The sequence below is a fragment of the Paralichthys olivaceus genome, chromosome 2 (assembly GCF_024713975.1).
Source record: "Paralichthys olivaceus isolate ysfri-2021 chromosome 2, ASM2471397v2, whole genome shotgun sequence".
In the NCBI taxonomy this organism is placed as follows: Eukaryota; Metazoa; Chordata; class Actinopteri; order Pleuronectiformes; family Paralichthyidae; genus Paralichthys; species Paralichthys olivaceus.
In genome coordinates, this window is record NC_091094.1 from 960,045 (window position 1) to 977,411 (window position 17,367).

At 44.3% G+C, this 17,367-nt stretch overlaps 1 protein-coding gene across 1 annotated transcript; it reads left to right on the forward strand.

Annotated features, from left to right (window-relative positions):
* Positions 1-1,685: 1,685 nt before the first annotated feature.
* On the forward strand, positions 1,686-12,987 carry uqcc1 (ubiquinol-cytochrome c reductase complex assembly factor 1). The gene is made up of 9 exons (XM_069531173.1): positions 1,686-1,917; positions 3,731-3,838; positions 5,468-5,575; positions 6,651-6,723; positions 7,538-7,595; positions 7,991-8,099; positions 10,100-10,177; positions 11,533-11,646; positions 12,158-12,987. The coding sequence occupies exons 1-9, from the start codon at positions 1,843-1,845 to the stop codon at positions 12,290-12,292; spliced, it is 858 nt and encodes a 285-aa protein (XP_069387274.1). The 5' UTR covers positions 1,686-1,842; the 3' UTR covers positions 12,293-12,987.
* The last annotated feature ends 4,380 nt before the right edge of the window (positions 12,988-17,367 follow it).

Sequence of the window (17,367 nt, forward strand, 5' to 3'; positions counted from 1 at the left end):
AAACACACACATGGACTAAGTTGCAGACAATTAACCGAACACACAAATATACAGAAATATTTTTACATGTGTTGTGTTGCCATGCAGGATACACACACTGACACAGCACTACACTGATATAATACACAATGATCACATTAATCAGCAGACACACACAGATACATTTATACAACAAACAAAACACCTTTAACAAATAAGGTGGTTCAACTTACTTTATTAAGTTTGTTGTGTGAAGTTGGTCTCAATAAACAACTTTAAACACCAAACTCTAAGTTGGGACCGACCTCCAGAGTGCATCTAATCGAAAAGTTTGCATGTCGACGATTCTCCATCAAATGTCTGATTCGATATTTCAGAGACAAACAATCGTCCTCAGAAAGATTATACTGAAACAGACCTACTGTGTGTGTGTGTGTGTGTGTGTGTGTGTGTGTGTGTTTGTGTATCAGATCAATTATAAATTACAGTTTGGCCACTGCTGGTTCCTGGGAGGTTTATTTTAGTGCTTGATCAAGGTCATAGAAGGGAGACGTGTGTGTGTGTGTGTGTGTGTGTGTGTGTGTGTGTGTATGTGTGTGTGTGTCGTCAGGTGAGGTCACACAGGGAACTCAGCATCTCGACTGGCTGCTGCTGAGGAAATAGCAGTGGCTAGACCTGACGTTTCCCCGCTCGGTGGCGTCGCCTTCTCATAACTCAGCTCTGACATTTTATTGTAACTGTTCGAGTTCAGCATCAATCTGAAGACGCTGATTTAATTTCCTCGGAAACAAACCATCCAACCGCCGCTCCAGAAACTCCACATGACCTTTTGATTTTCCCTCTCGCTCCGTTTCCGTCGCAGAACTTTTCCGTCTCGCTTGTTTTCACTCGTTTCATTCGTCAGCAGGAACTTTGACTCCACGCTGCAGCGACTCTGCTGTCGATCGTGTCAGTGAAGTTTAATTTGAAATCATTTTAACATTTACTTCATGATAAACATCTTGAAACAAAAAAGAAAACACAAATACAACGAAATATATTGAACTGGAATTAAGAAATAAATATATTTTTGTAAAATCAAATCAATGTTCATAGTTTATTCTACAAAATAAATCATTTCACATGGACAAACATAAACAGTCTGTGGAAGGAAAACTGAAGACGTTTATTTTGAAATAAAAAACAAAGCATCTGTGTTACACAACTTAGGCGCAACAAGTTTTATAATTAAAAGTTTTTTTTAAACTCTCGATACTCATTATTATATTATATTATATTATATTACATTATATTATATTCATTCTGTCTGTGCAACACAATGGTTCAAGTGGAATTCATTCACTGAACATATTCTCTCACTGCACATGTTACTATTGTTTTTACACTTTATATATTAGTTTGTATTCCATTCATATTCTTCTACATTTTTATATTTGCTTACACTTAATTCTTATTATCCTTCACTTAGTATTGCATATTGCTAATTTCCACATTGCGGGACTAATAAAGATTCTTTGATCGTATCTATGTTCAGAGTTAAATAAGATGAAATAATACGACACTTCGCTGCAGATAATAATAATAATAATAATAATAATAATAATAATAATAATAATAATTTTAAATAATAATGTAAACATCAGATAAAAAACATTAATAACCGCTGTTTACACAAGCGGACCTTTTCTTCGCCGGGGCCTGTTTTCAGTCCGGACGGGATCGTGTGTCGGACAGATTCCGTTGACATTGCAGAGGGGGAGGAGGTGGAGGAGCACCGCTGTTACCGAACCTTCCACCAGTGAAGGAGCCGCAGTTTGGAGGCAGCCCGCTCCTCGGCTCTGAGACCCGGACACCCGCGGAGTCATGTACCGGCGGCCGCTGCAGTCCGCCGTCAGGAGCCTGGTGCACGGGGCAGCGACCCGGGCCGCCGGCCGCAAGGTAACACGGTCACGTTAGCTTAGCGCGCTAATAGGATTGGAGCTAAGTTAACTAGCCTCCGACGACAAGATGCGATAAAGAGTCGGAACCGAACTTTACTCTGAGTTCCGGACATTTTCTAAATGACACGATGACATGATCAGCCTCACGTGTTTAATCAGAACTTCCTGTGGTGACATCACCTGCTGTCTACAGGTGATCCTGGTTCTGATGGAAAGAACCACCCGACACCGACCAACACCGACCAACACCGACCAACACAGACCCAACACAGACCCACACAGACCCAACACAGACCCACACAGACCCACACAGACCCACACAGACCCAACACCGACCCAACACAGACCCAACACAGACCCAACACCGACCCAACACCGACCCAACACAGACCCACACAGACCCAACACAGACCCAACACAGACCCAACACAGACCCACACAGACCCACACCGACCCACACAGACCCACACCGACCCAACACCGACCCACACAGACCCAACACAGACCCACACAGACCCACACCGACCCGACACAGACCCACACCGACCCGACACCGACCCTACACCGACCCAACACAGACCCAACACAGACCCACACCGACCCACCACAGACCCACACAGACCCAACACAGACCCAACACAGACCCACACAGACCCACCACAGACCCAACACAGACCCACACAGAGCCACACTGAACCACACCGACCCACACCGACCCATACCGACCCACACAGACCCGACACAGACCCACACAGACCCACACAGACCCACACAGAACAACACAGACCCACACAGACCCAACACAGACCCACACAGACCCAACTTCCCCTGAAACACAGACTTTGATAATTGAGTCAAATGAATCTGCGACTGTTTAAGGTTCAAGTCTTCAGATCGTCTCTGTGACTCAGGTTTGGGTCTAAAGCTCCAAATCATCATAACAAACGTTATCTCCAGGATTTTAAAAGGTCAGGAAATGATAGAGAATCCAAACGGTTCCGCCGATGAGCAGCTCTTTCTTCTCATCGTGACAGTTAATCATTCACCTGTGGCTTCTGTCTGTCGGTCAGAACAACGAGGCCCACATCAGTTTATCCAAGAAGATGTTAGCTGTGTCCCAAATCAGGGGCCGACTCGGTCTACGAGACCAAAGAAGGAGGCGGCCTTCGTGAGCTGCGTAAAACTTGTTGAGTTGGTCTGTGGAGGATTTCCAAGATCTGCCTCATCACTTTGGTTTCTTACCGTCCGCTGTTAGTGGAAGCGTTGGATGGTTTGAGCTCGTCGCCTCCAGAACCTCCTTTAAAAGGTTTGTGACTGGATCACGATGGATTCTGTTGCCTTCATCGCTCTGGGCTGAGTCAACACATTTGGTTCTGGGACGCAGCCCCTTTAACGTCTATATGTTACAGTTTGTCCACAGACTTCATTATATGCAGCTGTAAATCCAGAGGAAACACAATTACTCTCAGGTTTTGTCGTGAAAAGCAAATAAAAAGTTTTGTTGTTGTTGTCGCTGTTGGTGGTGGGTGTGGTTTCCTGAATCACTCGTCTTCCTGTGGAGATTTTTCTTCTCCGTAGACGCATGAATTAAAAAATCTTCTTCTGTCCAGCTGCTCTGCAGGAAGTGAACAGATGAGAGAATTATTCTGGGGCTGCCAAAAACTTTGTCTGTGATCGTTTAGTTTAGTAGCATGTGAACCTGATTATTTCTAAACGTATCAGGGCGACAGATGAACTCTTGTTCGTTTTGTAATTTTACTGTCAGCAGCTTTTTATCTTCAAACCATGTTCCTCTGTTTCTCCTCCTCCAGACTTTAGATCAAAACGCCTGCTTGGCTCGAGCTTTAGTAACTTTCCAGCTGGCCCGAGTCTCCTCACCCTGGTTACCTCCATGTCGGACTCTGCACATCAGCACACAGGTACCGTGACACGCACGCTCACACGCAGAAGTCTCGTATTTAGTGACTGAAAAGAGAGAAGTGATAAACCGTGAATGTCATCGATCTTTTACTCAAAGTGTGAGTTTGGTGTTTACAAGAAAGGGAATGTGTTGTGATGGAATAAGAGTTTCTCAGCTAAAGGAAATTCATTATGAAATCTCTCATAATATGTAAATATTCTTCTTTAAATGTGTGAAAAAGACTAAATCTAATTAAAGTATAAGTAAAGGGGAACCAAGTGGCCAATGGAACAGGAAATGATTAACTCCCATGATCCCACGCTGCTTCACTGTGATCTAGGTATTTTCTTAATGTTTTGATTCAGAGACCCCTAGAGGCCAAAGTTACATATTGTACCTTTAAAACAACTCTAGAGCTGCTGTCAGACTGGCACTGAAGTCTGGACACTTTCTTTATTTATATATATATAAATATATAAAATATCTAGAACATTCTGTCCAGAGGTTTCTGAAAAGACCAACAGTCAGGACATTTATTCATCAGTATTTGATTTGCAGACCGATGCTTCCTTCAGCTGTTTGGTTTTTAACGCTGGTTGAGTTTGAGCAGAATAATGTGACAGCAGTGATTTTAAAAGCAGAGGTCGTGATGAAGGGTAACTGAGGTCGCTGAGGCTGTAATGAAGCTGTCAAGACAACATGCGGCTCAGAATAGGTCAGTTTATTCATGTTCTCAACAGCTGCACTCAGTCAGTAAAGGCCACGTTCCCCAGGTGTGTGTCGTCATACTGTGAGTGTGTGTGTGTGTGTGTGTGTCTCTGGGCCAGAGTTGTCTTCATGCCTGCCTGGTCTGTCTTCCCCATTTTTCCTCACTTTTTTATTTCACTGTATTCTTCAAAACTAGTTGTCCGTCTCCTCTGTCTCTGCTACGCTGCCTTCAAACCGACCTTGAGGTCAGTGGATATGGCAAAAAACTGTTGACCTATCAGTAAACGTTGAATTGTTTTGGAGGGACGCCACCGAGCATTCGTCGTGAGCGGAACACTCGTGACATAAAAAGCATCTGAGAGTGAGGAAGTGTTTTGTTTTAGACGACAAAGCAACGAACAAAGAGGAGACTGTGTGTCGTTCAAAGCATCTTGTCTTACTCTTCAACGACAACAAACACCTGCAGCGGACAAGGAGCCACAGACCAGGGGAACGTCGGGGTTCAATCCCGTCTCACTGCGATGGGAACGGTACAGTGATGGAATATGTGATTGATTTATGGCAAAGGGGAAAACCCCGGTGTCTAGAAGCTACAGAGGCTAACGCAGGAAACGCAGACCGAATGACAGAGGGCAAAGATGGGACAGCAACATTTTCATTTCATAAAGTTCAAAAGAAAAACGTGATATCGGCTTTCACCTCCACAACAAATAATTTTCCATATCCTCTTTGATTTCCCAAAAATGCTAACGTGCACATCTTGACTTCTGAACTCTGAGCTCTCTGATTTCTAAGCTCATCTTCATTACGACTCCATGTGAAGCCGGCACTCATCCCCTCATCCTTCCGTTTACTCCGTCTCCCTCCCTCTCTCTCTCATTTGTTTGTTACCCCCCCCACCCCCTCACCCCTCACTCACTGTTGATGTGTTTTCCTGCAGCTCTGTAATGTGAAGGAGACGCCTCAACACACGGAGGAAGAAGTCGGGGCCTTCACAAAGCTCATTGAGGCCATGGGCTTCACTGGACCGCTCAAATACAACAAATGGGTGAGTGACAAGAGAGGTGACGGGGGGGGGGGGGTCTTATAATTAAACTGATGTTGTTTTCTTATCTGAGAGTAGTTATTTAAATTCATAGAAGATCCTCCACTATTTAGAGAAAAAGTCTTAAACAGTGTTTTAATGGCAAATTATTTGCATTTATAATTATTTACATGTTTGTTTTTAGAGATTAGAGGCTTAAAGTTTAATTCAAATCATAAACGTGACGTTGGTATTGTTCAGGGACGTCTCTGTGTGTTTCGTTACCTTCGTCCGATGACACTGGTGCAGTGAATGTTTTCCTAGAATGACATCATTAAAGAATAAACATTTACAGGCAGGGGTTGGTTCTGTGGGAGGTTCTGGCTGAAGACCCGGAGGTGGCGTGTGTGCACAGGAATGTGGGTTGTTGTCATCGAGCAGAATGTTGGGCTCCACACCAGGTTGGCAGAGTTTGGCCCGAGATGTTTGCTTTTCTTTTTTTTTTTTTTCTTCACACACTTGTTGGAGTTAAACTTTGTGTCGTGACACCAGAGCTGATGGAGCCGTGTGTGGAATCAGAGACACAAAACATCCTGCACCATCTCATCTCTTTCTATTCTCTGGAGCGAAACGCTGCGACAGTCTCCGGAGGGGCTCCGTGTGATAACTCTAATCTTAGAGTCAGTTTCTCCAGAGTTTCTCCTGCCTACTACTACAATGTCTGGATATTGTCCGAACAAGCTCATTTGAGAATACAGCACGATATTATCTGGAGGATTCGCTGCGAGCGAGTTGTCGATGTGTTAAACACGCGATGGATGCAAATCAAAGAGAATCAGCTGACGATGACAAACGTGATCGCTGCAGTGGAACGAACGTCCTGCCTCAGTCTGCTGCTCCACCCCTCACCCGAGAACTCCGGGGATTTCTTTGTTGTTGTGAACGCGTCTGAGCGGAGAACCTCCCCCTGCGCTCTACATGTGTCAAAGGCAAACGTAGCAGGATGTCTGGACCCGTGCGTGTGGACAGTCTCTGGACATGTCCCCCAGCTGCAGTTTAGGATTGAACCATTTTTCTTTTACGTCTTTTGTCTTCACAGAAAATCAAGATTGCCGCCTTGCGTATGTACACATGCTGCGTGGAGAGAATCAATTACGACGACTTCTTTGAAAGTAAGTGAGCAGAGCGCCGAGTCTCCTCGTAGGTGTCGAGCTCCAACAACGAGGCTGAGCACCACTTCCTGTCAGAGTACATTCACATCCACTATATGAGAATATCTTTCAAAGTAAGAGCATTATTGTTGACGGCAGGAGAGAAATAGCGTATTTTTCAGTAATACACACACACACACACACACGCACACACACACACACACACACACAGAGTAATTGTCCTGGTCCAAACACCATTAAGGCGTTGGTATTTGTTCTGGTCCAACTGGAGCTGATGAGCGTCCAGGGACCCTGACACGTTTATATGACACTTTACTATCTGGCACACATGCACACACGCACGCACACACACATATGCACACACGCACACACACACACACACACACACACACACACTACATTTTCATACTGCTGCTGTGGCAAAGACCAACTCTCGTGTGTTCGGTGTTCCAGAGACATGGAGCTGCTCCTCATTTTAATTTGGTTTCACTCTGTGAACAGAATATGTGGAACATATTTCTGCCACCAAACATTATTTTCATGTTTAATCTGTGAAGCTCTGACGGCAAAGTGACAACGTTTCTCACTGGGATCAAATAAAAGCTTCAGATCATAACGTACCAGAGAGTTTGAACGTTTCAGCTCGTTTCAGGATTCGTGTAGCGACTTTGCCAGTCACAAGAATAACTCATGATAATCTATAAAAGGTTTCTATATGACAGATCTGCTGATGAGTTCGTCGAGTGTTTGCAGCTGTGAGTGTGTGAACATGCGATGTGTCATAACATGAGTGGACATTTTGTGTTTGTCTCAGAGTGCGCCCTCCCTGACACACTCAACTCCTGGTTCCTGGTAGCACAGCTGCATGTATGGTGAGTTACACACACACACACACACACACACACACACACACACACACACAGACACACACACACACTATGACAAAACATGAGAAACTTCACGTTGAAAAGTTGATGTTTCGATTTCACTGCATCGATAAGGAAACCCTGAAGTTACTGTAACTTTACCTCTCGAATGAATGAGCTGCTTGTTTCAATGTTAACACAGTAACTTAGATAGGAAGTAAATGCTGACACCACACGTATCTCATACGAAAGAGTTTACTTCTGAACGTTTGTTAGAATCCTGGATGTCATCGTCTGATGTCCTGGCGTGACACAGCGGTCCGTGTCATCTGTCCTCTGACTGTCCTCTGTCCTCTGACTGTCCTCTGACTGTCCTCTGTCCTCTGTCTGTCCTCTGATAGGATGTGTTTGGTGCGGATGCGTCAAGAGGGCAGAGCAGGAAAGTACATGTGCCGTTACATCGTGCACTCCATGTGGGAGGATGTGGAGCAGAGGAGCAAAATCATGGGGGTGAGTTCAGTGTGTGAGTGGACTTCTTACCTCTTGAGGACCTTTTCAGAATAAACACTGACCTTGTCGGGTGTAGGGTTCTGGGTGTAGTAGTATTTCTTCCTTTTGAAGTATTTCTACTTTTGGTCTCGTTTGCTCCTGTCAAGTTGCACAGATTCTGATTTCTTTCCACTGTTTCTGCTCCGTAGATGCACATGTTTGTTAGGCAGTCCTCCCGACAGTGAATGACTTATATTTAGTTTTTTGTTGGTTTTATTTCGTGTCGCTCTATGAAACAGGCAGCTTCTTAACTTTTTCTGTGCCAGAAAACGACTGAAGTCATTCAGTTCAATAAATATTCATTATTTAAGCCACATTTCCTCTTGGGGCTGATGCAACAGTGCATTAAGTTTTACTCCTGCCTTTGCATGCTGCTGCATAGATGCAGGTTTTGTTTATTCAAAGTTTTTACATCAGCATAATTGCGGCAGCAGTTCTCCAGCAGAGAGCGTAGCCAGGTCCCCAGAGAGTCGGCCTGGCTGCGGTCGCCATGTCCACAGAGTCGCTCCTCTATTCTCTGTCAGTGGAGCAGCTCCAGGAAGTGTCGCTCGTTGACATCGCAGCCTTCAATCTTTGTCCACATGCGACTCTCAGAGAAAGTTTCTCATACTCGGATTAAACTGGAATCAAACCTGATGAGTTCATGCAGACAAAAAAACAACTTTCACTTCTTAAGACCTGAAGGAGAAAAATAAAGAGTCAAACTCCTAAAAATGCAGAATGAAAAGAATTTGTGCTGAAAATTTTTAGACGCATCCATTTGCCAAGATTTATCCCAGTACCAATACGTCTCTATGTGCCGAGCCAATGGGGCGGTGCCGTTTCTCCCAATGCTCCTGGTCCACAGTCCAACTGACGAACGAGTCTGACGTCAGTGTGTCTGCAAGAGACAGAGAAAGATGGTTGCACATGAATGAGAGAAGTTGATGTGCTGCAGATAAGTAAAGATAGAAGCACACAAACATTGCACCCGTGATAAACGGCCTAAAAAGTTTCATCTGTGTGGCTGAAAGTCCTGAAACAGAAACATTTGGTGTTGATGTCGGACGCTGGTGAAAACGATCTTGAGGATGTTACTGGTGATGTTTGAAACTGGAGGCAGCGTTCAGGCCTTTAGTTTAGTTTGAGCTTATTTAGCCTCGTGTGACAGAAAGAGGTCAGAGATGAGGAATTACAGTGCGGTTCAGAGGTCACGCTCAGTGTGTGAACGCATGCATCGGACGGAACACGGGGGGGAAGCGTACCTACATACGTGTGTGTTGGGGGGGGTGCTGTGTGTTTTCACAGCTGCACATGTGAACTTTTGTCAGCATGCGTCCGTACACTTGCCTTTGACCAGAACACACGTGTCTGAGAATTCAAATCTGAACTTTAAATCTATTTTCTTTATTAAACGTGATCCACAGAATCACACGTCTCGTTCTCTGAGTCTGTTAAACGCGGACACGTCATACATGAAACACCCAAACACACGTTGGGACCAATGAGGAGAGAACTTGGTGACAACAAGAATCTGCAAAGATGGACGACATGACAGTGAAGCCAAAGTCCTGATCCTCTGTGACTGTTGGCTGCAGTATAGTTCATAAACCCCCATAAAACCCTGACCAATCAGATTCTTTATTTAGAAACTCTGAAAGCTCTTGGAATACGACTCAGATGTGTCCGACGAGAACGTCACAGTCGACCAAACATTTCCTCTGAGTCTGTTCGGTTCTTTCTTCCACAAAGTCCTGACGATCATGTGGAGACTCAACATCAGGGATTTTTGTTGTCATTTGTGAAACGTTGACTAAAGTAGAACTGAACAAGATGCTGCACATCCTCATGGTAACACACGAGACGGACTGAACTTCTGATTTTCTCACGCGTCTCAAACCACAGCAGTCAAACGGAGATGAAGAGAAAAGAACATTTTATTCTGCTGTGTTTGATCGACTGTGTTTTCTCTTTCTGTGTAGATCGATGCCATCCATAGAAAGGAAGCACTGAAGGCGATGACAGAGACTTTCTATGCTGCGATATTTGGATACGACGAGGTGAGATTTCACACACACACACACACACACACACACACACACACACACACACACACACACACACAGTCTTATTGTGGCAGCTTGTGTCTGAAAGGTGAAATTCACCTGTGGATGTTTAAATGTGCTTATTATTATTTATTGTTGGTTGAGTTCAAATGAACATTTGAGGTCAGGCGGTTGTGGCTCTTGAGGTAGAGCGGGTGGTCCACCAACCGGAGTGGTTTGATCACCAGCTCCTTCACTCTGTTCTTGGAATCACACTGAACCCCACATTCAACCCCGATGGCTGTGCTGACGGCGTGTGAGTGATGTGTGATAGAAAAAGTGCAGCGTATAGAAAAGCTGTATGAATTTAGTAATTATGATAAAAACAAGAAAACGTCAAGGAGGTAAAATAATCCATCACTGAAAAGTAATAAAGAACATCCAGTTACCATTCACTGAGGAATTTCATTCCTGACTTTGTCTCAACACGTGCGAAGAGACGGACGGAGACACTGTCCCCTCCTACGACACTCGTTCTTATTTACGTGTTTTTCTGCTGCTGTTGTGCGTCGGTACAAAGCGCTGATTTAATCGTGGCTCATAAATGCAACACGTTAACCAGGAGTCATTCCAGCGCCGCCGATCACATCATTATTTTATGACCATGACGTCGTCTGACAAAATCAACAAAGTGGAGTTAATGACAGCAGCTGTGGCGTGTGATTGGTCGCGCTGACGTTTAAAATGAGCGAACAGGGGGATGTAATGGCACACAGCCTCAGACCCTCGCTGGGCACATCGATCATCATTTAGCACAAGTTGGTGGAGTTGGAAAGCAGAGAGAAAAATATGCATTAATAAATGTTAGCGACCGTAATGTGCACACACTCTGTCGGCAGATAGAAGACGTCATCCAGCAATAAAACTGTTTATATTACCACATGTAAATGAGCTGCATATCTGCTTTATGGAAAATGTCTCACGAGCCAACACTGTCGAAGTCGTGTGTTTGTCTGAGACCAGGAAGGTTTTCTGTAGAGAAGCAGCCAAAACACAAATGTTCTTACATTCAGCTTGATCATATTCATTGTGACTTCATCTTTATTTGAGTCTCACTGAGATCAAGAGATGAAGAAACGTTCTCAAACAGCAACAAACAAGTAAACACCAGTTTAAACAACTTCACATCGGAAACTTTTAAAATCCCCAGAGAGGAACGTAAGACTAGTTGGAGATCTGCTGGCTTCAACTGCTGATTGGTCAGCCACTAACAGGAAATGCCTACGCTCTCACTAAACGTGTGTTGTGTGTGTTTGTGTGTGTGTGTGTGTGTGTTGTGTTGTGTGTGTGTTGTGTGTGTGTGCGCGTAGGGAATCCTGTCTGACGACTGCGTGCTGGCTGCAGCTCTGTGGAGGAACCTGTTCAATCGTCAGTGTGAAGACCCCAAACAGCTGGAGCTCATGGTGGAGTACGTTCGCAAACAGGTGAGTTCACGTCGTGGATTGTTTATAAAAACTGACGGAGACTCCGGTGAAGTGAAGCCAGTGTGGAAACCTGTCTTCTGTGTAGTGACCAGCAGGGGGCGTCTCCTCTGGTAGTTTCTGTAGAAAACGTCTCTTCTCACTTTCTAACGTCAGTAAACTTTGTCTCAGTCTCAAGTCGTCTTCAAACAGCTGATGTTCGTTTATCAATAAAATCATTTAGAGTCAAACGGACCAGAAAGAACTGGATGTATGGGGGGGGGGGGTACCACAGTGTGATTGACAGCTGGTACCGTCCAATGGGAGCAGGTGTAGGCCCTTAGCTAACAGCTAACATGACGTGACAGAGTGATGCATCGTGAATCCCCTAAACAATCTTTGCATGTAAACAGGTTTTCTTCTTCTCTGTGTTTAATCGTGGCAACATGTGCCTCTGCATGAAGTGGTGAAGGCAGCGCCCCCCTCAGGAGGCGTCAGTGCAGTGCCAGTGTTGTGACCGTGCTGCTGTTTTCAGATGCAGTTCATCGACGCTCTGGAAGGAGAAGACCTGCTGCTGACTGGGGAGGTGAAGTGGCGCCCTCTGGTGGAGGAGAACGCACAGAGCATCCTGAAGGTGGTAAAGCCCACGTACAACGACGCTGGACTGTGAGATGAAGAGAGGGACTTCCTGTTTCCTCCGCTGACGTCCTCCTCTCCCGCCGGTTTTCACGTGTTGATTTCCTTTTCCCGCCGTCTCACCCTCCATCTCTGTTTGTCTCTGTCGTCCCTGTCCTCCGCTCCTCTGCTGTCCAATAAGGTGGGGTTTTAAATTTACATGACATCTGTAGCTTTCTCCTCTTCCTTTATTTTTCTCTTTTCTCCTCTTGGATTCACAAACCTGTTTCTCCTCCTCCTCCTCCTCCTGAATGCTCTGTCCAATCAGGAGCTAGTTTCAGGAGGAGCAGTAAAAACAGGGCGGAGCTGGAAACATGTCATCGTCGTCCTGTCGGTTCTGAGAGCCTCGCTGCAAACAGACGCACTGTATTTATATTTTTCTCATTTTTTCCATGAACGCCAGCCGTGCTGTATTTATGAAGTATTCTTTACCTCCGTGTTCACACCCTCCTCCTGCGGAGGTGCTCGGCGTCTGTCTGTTCCCTCACTGTGCGTTCAGTGAAGTCAGGTGACGGCAGATGTTCACATTTCTCTTTGTCAGACGTGTCGGTGTTCCCGTCCGTCTGACTCGACGCTCTCAGAGCCGAACAGGAAGCTGAGCCTCGTTCGTCAGTTGTAACAAAAACAATGAGGTTTATTTTTTTTTTGTTTGTTTTTAAAAAGTGAAACAATAAAATGTTCTGGATGAAACTGACTCGTTTAGTTTTTTTAAATGTTTAATGATCCTGATTTCTTCAAAACGTTCAACGAGACGATTGAGTCACAGCGACCTCCTCCTCAGGACGTCGTCACCTGGTGCCCCTACAAAATAAACCCCCAGAAATCTTATCACCAACAGAATCAGTACCTGTACTCTGTACAATGACAATAAAGTTGAATCTAATCTAATCTAATCAAAGTTTGTAGAGAATCTTCAGGAGCTGATCACAGTCAATTCAGCTGCTTTTATTTTGACAAACTGAGAAAGGACATCAGCTCCAGTCCGAGGCTGTTTTCACTGTTTCTGTCCCGGTGGCTTTCATTTCCAATTTCCTGGACACGTCACACTGAATGAAAACATGAGTAAAACTCTAAAATACACCAACATCTAAGTAGTCACCGCGTGTGGCAGCAGGGGGCGCTGTTTATCCCCAGTGAATTAAATAAAAAATTATCTGTGACATGAACCCCCAGTGTGATTCTGCGTGTGGCCTGTAGATGGCGCCACACTTCACTGTTAAAGGCAGGAAACTTCTGCAGCTTCTGGAAGAATTTATTTCAAACGTGACACAGATTTTAAAAAACATGTTTAAAAAAACATCAGCTCAGAGATGAACAACTAATTCAAGATCAGATTATCGCAGCGTAATGAAATAAAAAGTAAGTAAATGTGTAATAAAGAATAATATACACAGTTTAAACTGAAACGTTGAGTGAAACGGATCCAACACTAATTTCAAAGACAGAAATGTGTATTTTATTTCTTCATCCCACTGTTTTCACCTGTCTGTTGGTTTGTCTTTATTTTTGAATTGATGAAAGAATCTTTATATGAAGTCACAAACCTTCAGTCCAGTAAATGAAGACGTGTCGTACGAGCAGAGACACACACTTGTTGTCATGTCACAGTCACACAAAGACAAAGTGTGAAGTTTTATTATTGTGTCTCTGTCACTCATGAGTTCTGATGAAATGATTCTGTTTTCTGCTTCGTGCTGTGAAGAAGATTTGTCACGAAACTATTTCTTCCTGTGAGTGTGTGAGTGTGTGTGTGTGTGTGTGAGTGAGTGTGTGTGTGTGTGTGTGTGTGCGTGCGTGTGTGTGCGTGCGTGTGTGTGTGTGTGTGTGTGCGTGCGCTGCAGCAGCAGCCTCTTCCTGCCTCATTACAGAATCAGGTTTAATCCCATCAGAAAAATAAATGATCCTGCAAATGTGTGTGAGCACAAACAACATGCATGAACAAGCCGAGGTGTGAGAGGAGCACGCAGTGAGGTGCATCCTCTGAGGACCGAGATAAAAGCTTTTCCTGAATCCTCCTCAGCTCAGTTGAAAACTCAGTTTGCAGTCGAAGTCGGTCTCCAGGGATCCCGAGGAACCAGGTCATCACCAGGTTCCTCGGGTCATGACCTGGTTCCTCGGGGCCCCTGGAGGCCGAGTCGCTCTCTGCCGTAGAGCTGCAGCAGGTCAGAGCAGGTTCTCAGTGAACGTGTGTCCCTGCCCCCCCCACAGGGCTTCACCTGCCAGCTCCATCACACCTGCAGCTCGTTGACGTGTGACTGAACTCGCTCACTCGTCCTCCTGCAGCTGCTTCGATCCTGTGACCGCTGACTCTGTTCAATGACACGAAGAAGATGCAAATGTCCTGCGACAGTCCAGAGTCTCCAGTTTCCAACATGTAAACAGTAAAATGAGCTGAAGCATCAACTGAACGACATCATAGAGGAAACAGACGTGTTTATTTACATTTGTCTTTTTCTCTTCAGTATGAGATGCATCACATTTTCATCAGATCTGGAAGCAGTGACATTGTTTTCTGTGTCGTCCTCTTGTGTCACTGCAGCTTTTATTCCCTTATTTTAATTTCAACCTTTAGCTTTGTCTCTTTCTTTTGTCCCAGAGGACAAAGTGTCCTGTGACAGTGTCTCACATTGTGATTCGAGCTCATCAGAGCGGCTCAGTGTGAGTGACGGAGCTGTGGGTGGAGAGCGACTGTGAAAGTCTGTCTGTGCTCGAGCAGAAGAAAGTGACCGTTCACGTGTTCTGAGGAAACTTCAGTTTGCTGTGAAGTCGTTGTTCCGACTTCAGAGTTTAATTCTGTTGGAAATCAAATATGTTGCATTCGTGTGTTTAGAGTTCAAACGACGGAACGACGATCACTTTACAATATTTAGACAATAAGAACAGATGAACAGAAGCTTCTATTTAGAGCTGACTGTAAAATGATGAAACGTATAAGATAAGAGTTTGTAGATGTTTCAGCTTCATGTTTGAACAGTGGGAGGAAGTGAGTCCATCTTTATTTACGCTTCATGTTGAAGGAAACTAAAAACATTTAACTTGAGAAGCTACAGGAGCGATTACATTTATATTTATATTCATATTTATATTCATATTTATATTCATATTTATATTTATATTTATATTCATATTCATATTTATATTTATATTTATATTTATATTCATATTTATATTCATATTCATCTTTATATTTATATTTATATTCATATTCATATTCATATTTATATGTTCTCAGGACAAAAGAAAAGAAAAACAACAAGTAAACGTGTCAGTTCAACACAACACACTGAGAACTGCAGATGATAACAAAACAATACTTTTAGATACTTTTAGATACTTTCAGATACTTCCAGATACTTTCAGATACTTCTAGATACTTGCAGATACTTTGTTTGTGTCTCTTCCTCAGAACCCTTGAGCAGGTCAGTGTCGAAGTTTCATCCACAGTTTGTGAAAGTTACACTCCTCGTGGGACGGATCCTGTTCTGAAGTCGAAAAGCAACGTGTCAATTAACACGTTCATAACAGTTTCCAAGTGTGTGTGTGCGTGTGTGTGTGCGTGTGTGTGTGTCTGTCTATCTCGTTCACAGACCCGTTTTGTTTTCTCACACAAAACGTTTCCCTGTTTGTTTCCACCACAGATTTTAAAACGTCTGCGTCGTCAATTGTTTCTTGTTTCAGACGAAAAATAAAAACATCATTGTCTCCTTTCTGAAACTCAGTCGCTCGTCTCGTGTTCACACTGTGTCACCGTGCGACAAGATGGTCGTTATGCAACACACTCATTCACTTTGTCAAGAGGTCTCTGTCTGTGTGTGTGTGTGTGCACAACAACACACACACACACACAGTCCCTGTAACTCTATTCTGCAGTTAAATAGTGTCATTGTGTGTTTGCTCCTGAAAAGGAAACGGTAGTTTTGGATGAGTGTGTGTGTGTGTGTGTGTGTGTGTGTGTGTGTGTTGTGGAAGTGCAGGTATGTGGGATCTGTGCACACCCTAACACACACACACACACACACACACACACACACACACAGTAAGCCTGCAGCTGCTTGTTCTGAAACGTGCTGATGCAGCAGCTTCAGGTTTGAGTTTAATACAAAGTGATGTGAGCGTCGAGAGAAGAGAAGAGTTGAGAACTCTGTGAAAGGATTCAGATTTTTAACGAAGCACGAGAGGCAGAGACGAAGGGAAAGAAAAGACCTTTGTGACGACAGCACGCAGATCGTGGTTTTACAGTTTGGCGTCGAGATCGACAGTTGGCATTTTGAGTATTTGGTTTCCAGAAAGTGGGTGTGTTGCCGGCCGTGGTTTAAAATAATACACTAATCTTTCCTCTTACACAACACAGACAACATGTCACTGTGGTCGTTCTGATGCAACAAGTTGTGAGTCCTTGTCGTCAAACAAACGCCCACAAGCCAATCTGAGTTGTTATTGGGATCTGGGTAGAAGCCAAATAGAGATGAACGTGTTTCATCTAACAACAAACTAGAAGCACATGACCGGGTCCCTGCCCCATGTCCTGTGTCTCCATGTCAAACCTGTGTTTTCATTAATCATCCAGCCACAGTCTCACGACGAACCCAAACATACTCACGCTTCTCATAAGTTTTTACCGACCACACAGACAGTCAGTCCTCGTAGTTTCGGCTGAAGTTGTGCTCGTACCCGCGAGTAGCATCGATCCGGTTCTTTCTCTCACTTCACGTCTTTCACTCTGTGCCCATGCACCCCCGCTACCGCCATGGAATATCTGCTGAGAGAGTGAATACAAAGTTCCAACTGGACGTTTCATGGAAACTCGAAATCCTGCGAACAAACAAATAAATGCAGATGAAAACATAACGTCTGCGGTGAAGGTGATTAAAACCAAACTGATCACAAACACTTTATTTAACATCTGCTTTCATTTTTTTGTTTGGTCCATGTCCCATCAGCTAACATGGAGGAGGCCGGGTCTATGACCTTTACAGCAGCCAGACACCAGGGGGCGATCGTGTTGATTTGGATTGGTCACGTCGTCCATCTTTATTTACAGTCAACGATCCAAACAAACAACAACTCTTC

What these genes read in the sequence shown, in the direction of transcription:
- uqcc1 (XM_069531173.1), top strand. Translation starts at nt 1,843, where the DNA reads ATGTACCGGCGGCCGCTGCAGTCCGCCGTCAGGAGCCTGGTGCACGGG. An exon ending in CCCGGGCCGCCGGCCGCAAG is followed by an intron (nt 1,918 to 3,730) that starts GTAACACGGTCA and finishes CTCCTCCTCCAG; the next exon opens with ACTTTAGATCAAAACGCCTG. An exon ending in TGGAGTACGTTCGCAAACAG is followed by an intron (nt 11,647 to 12,157) that starts GTGAGTTCACGT and finishes TGCTGTTTTCAG; the next exon opens with ATGCAGTTCATCGACGCTCT.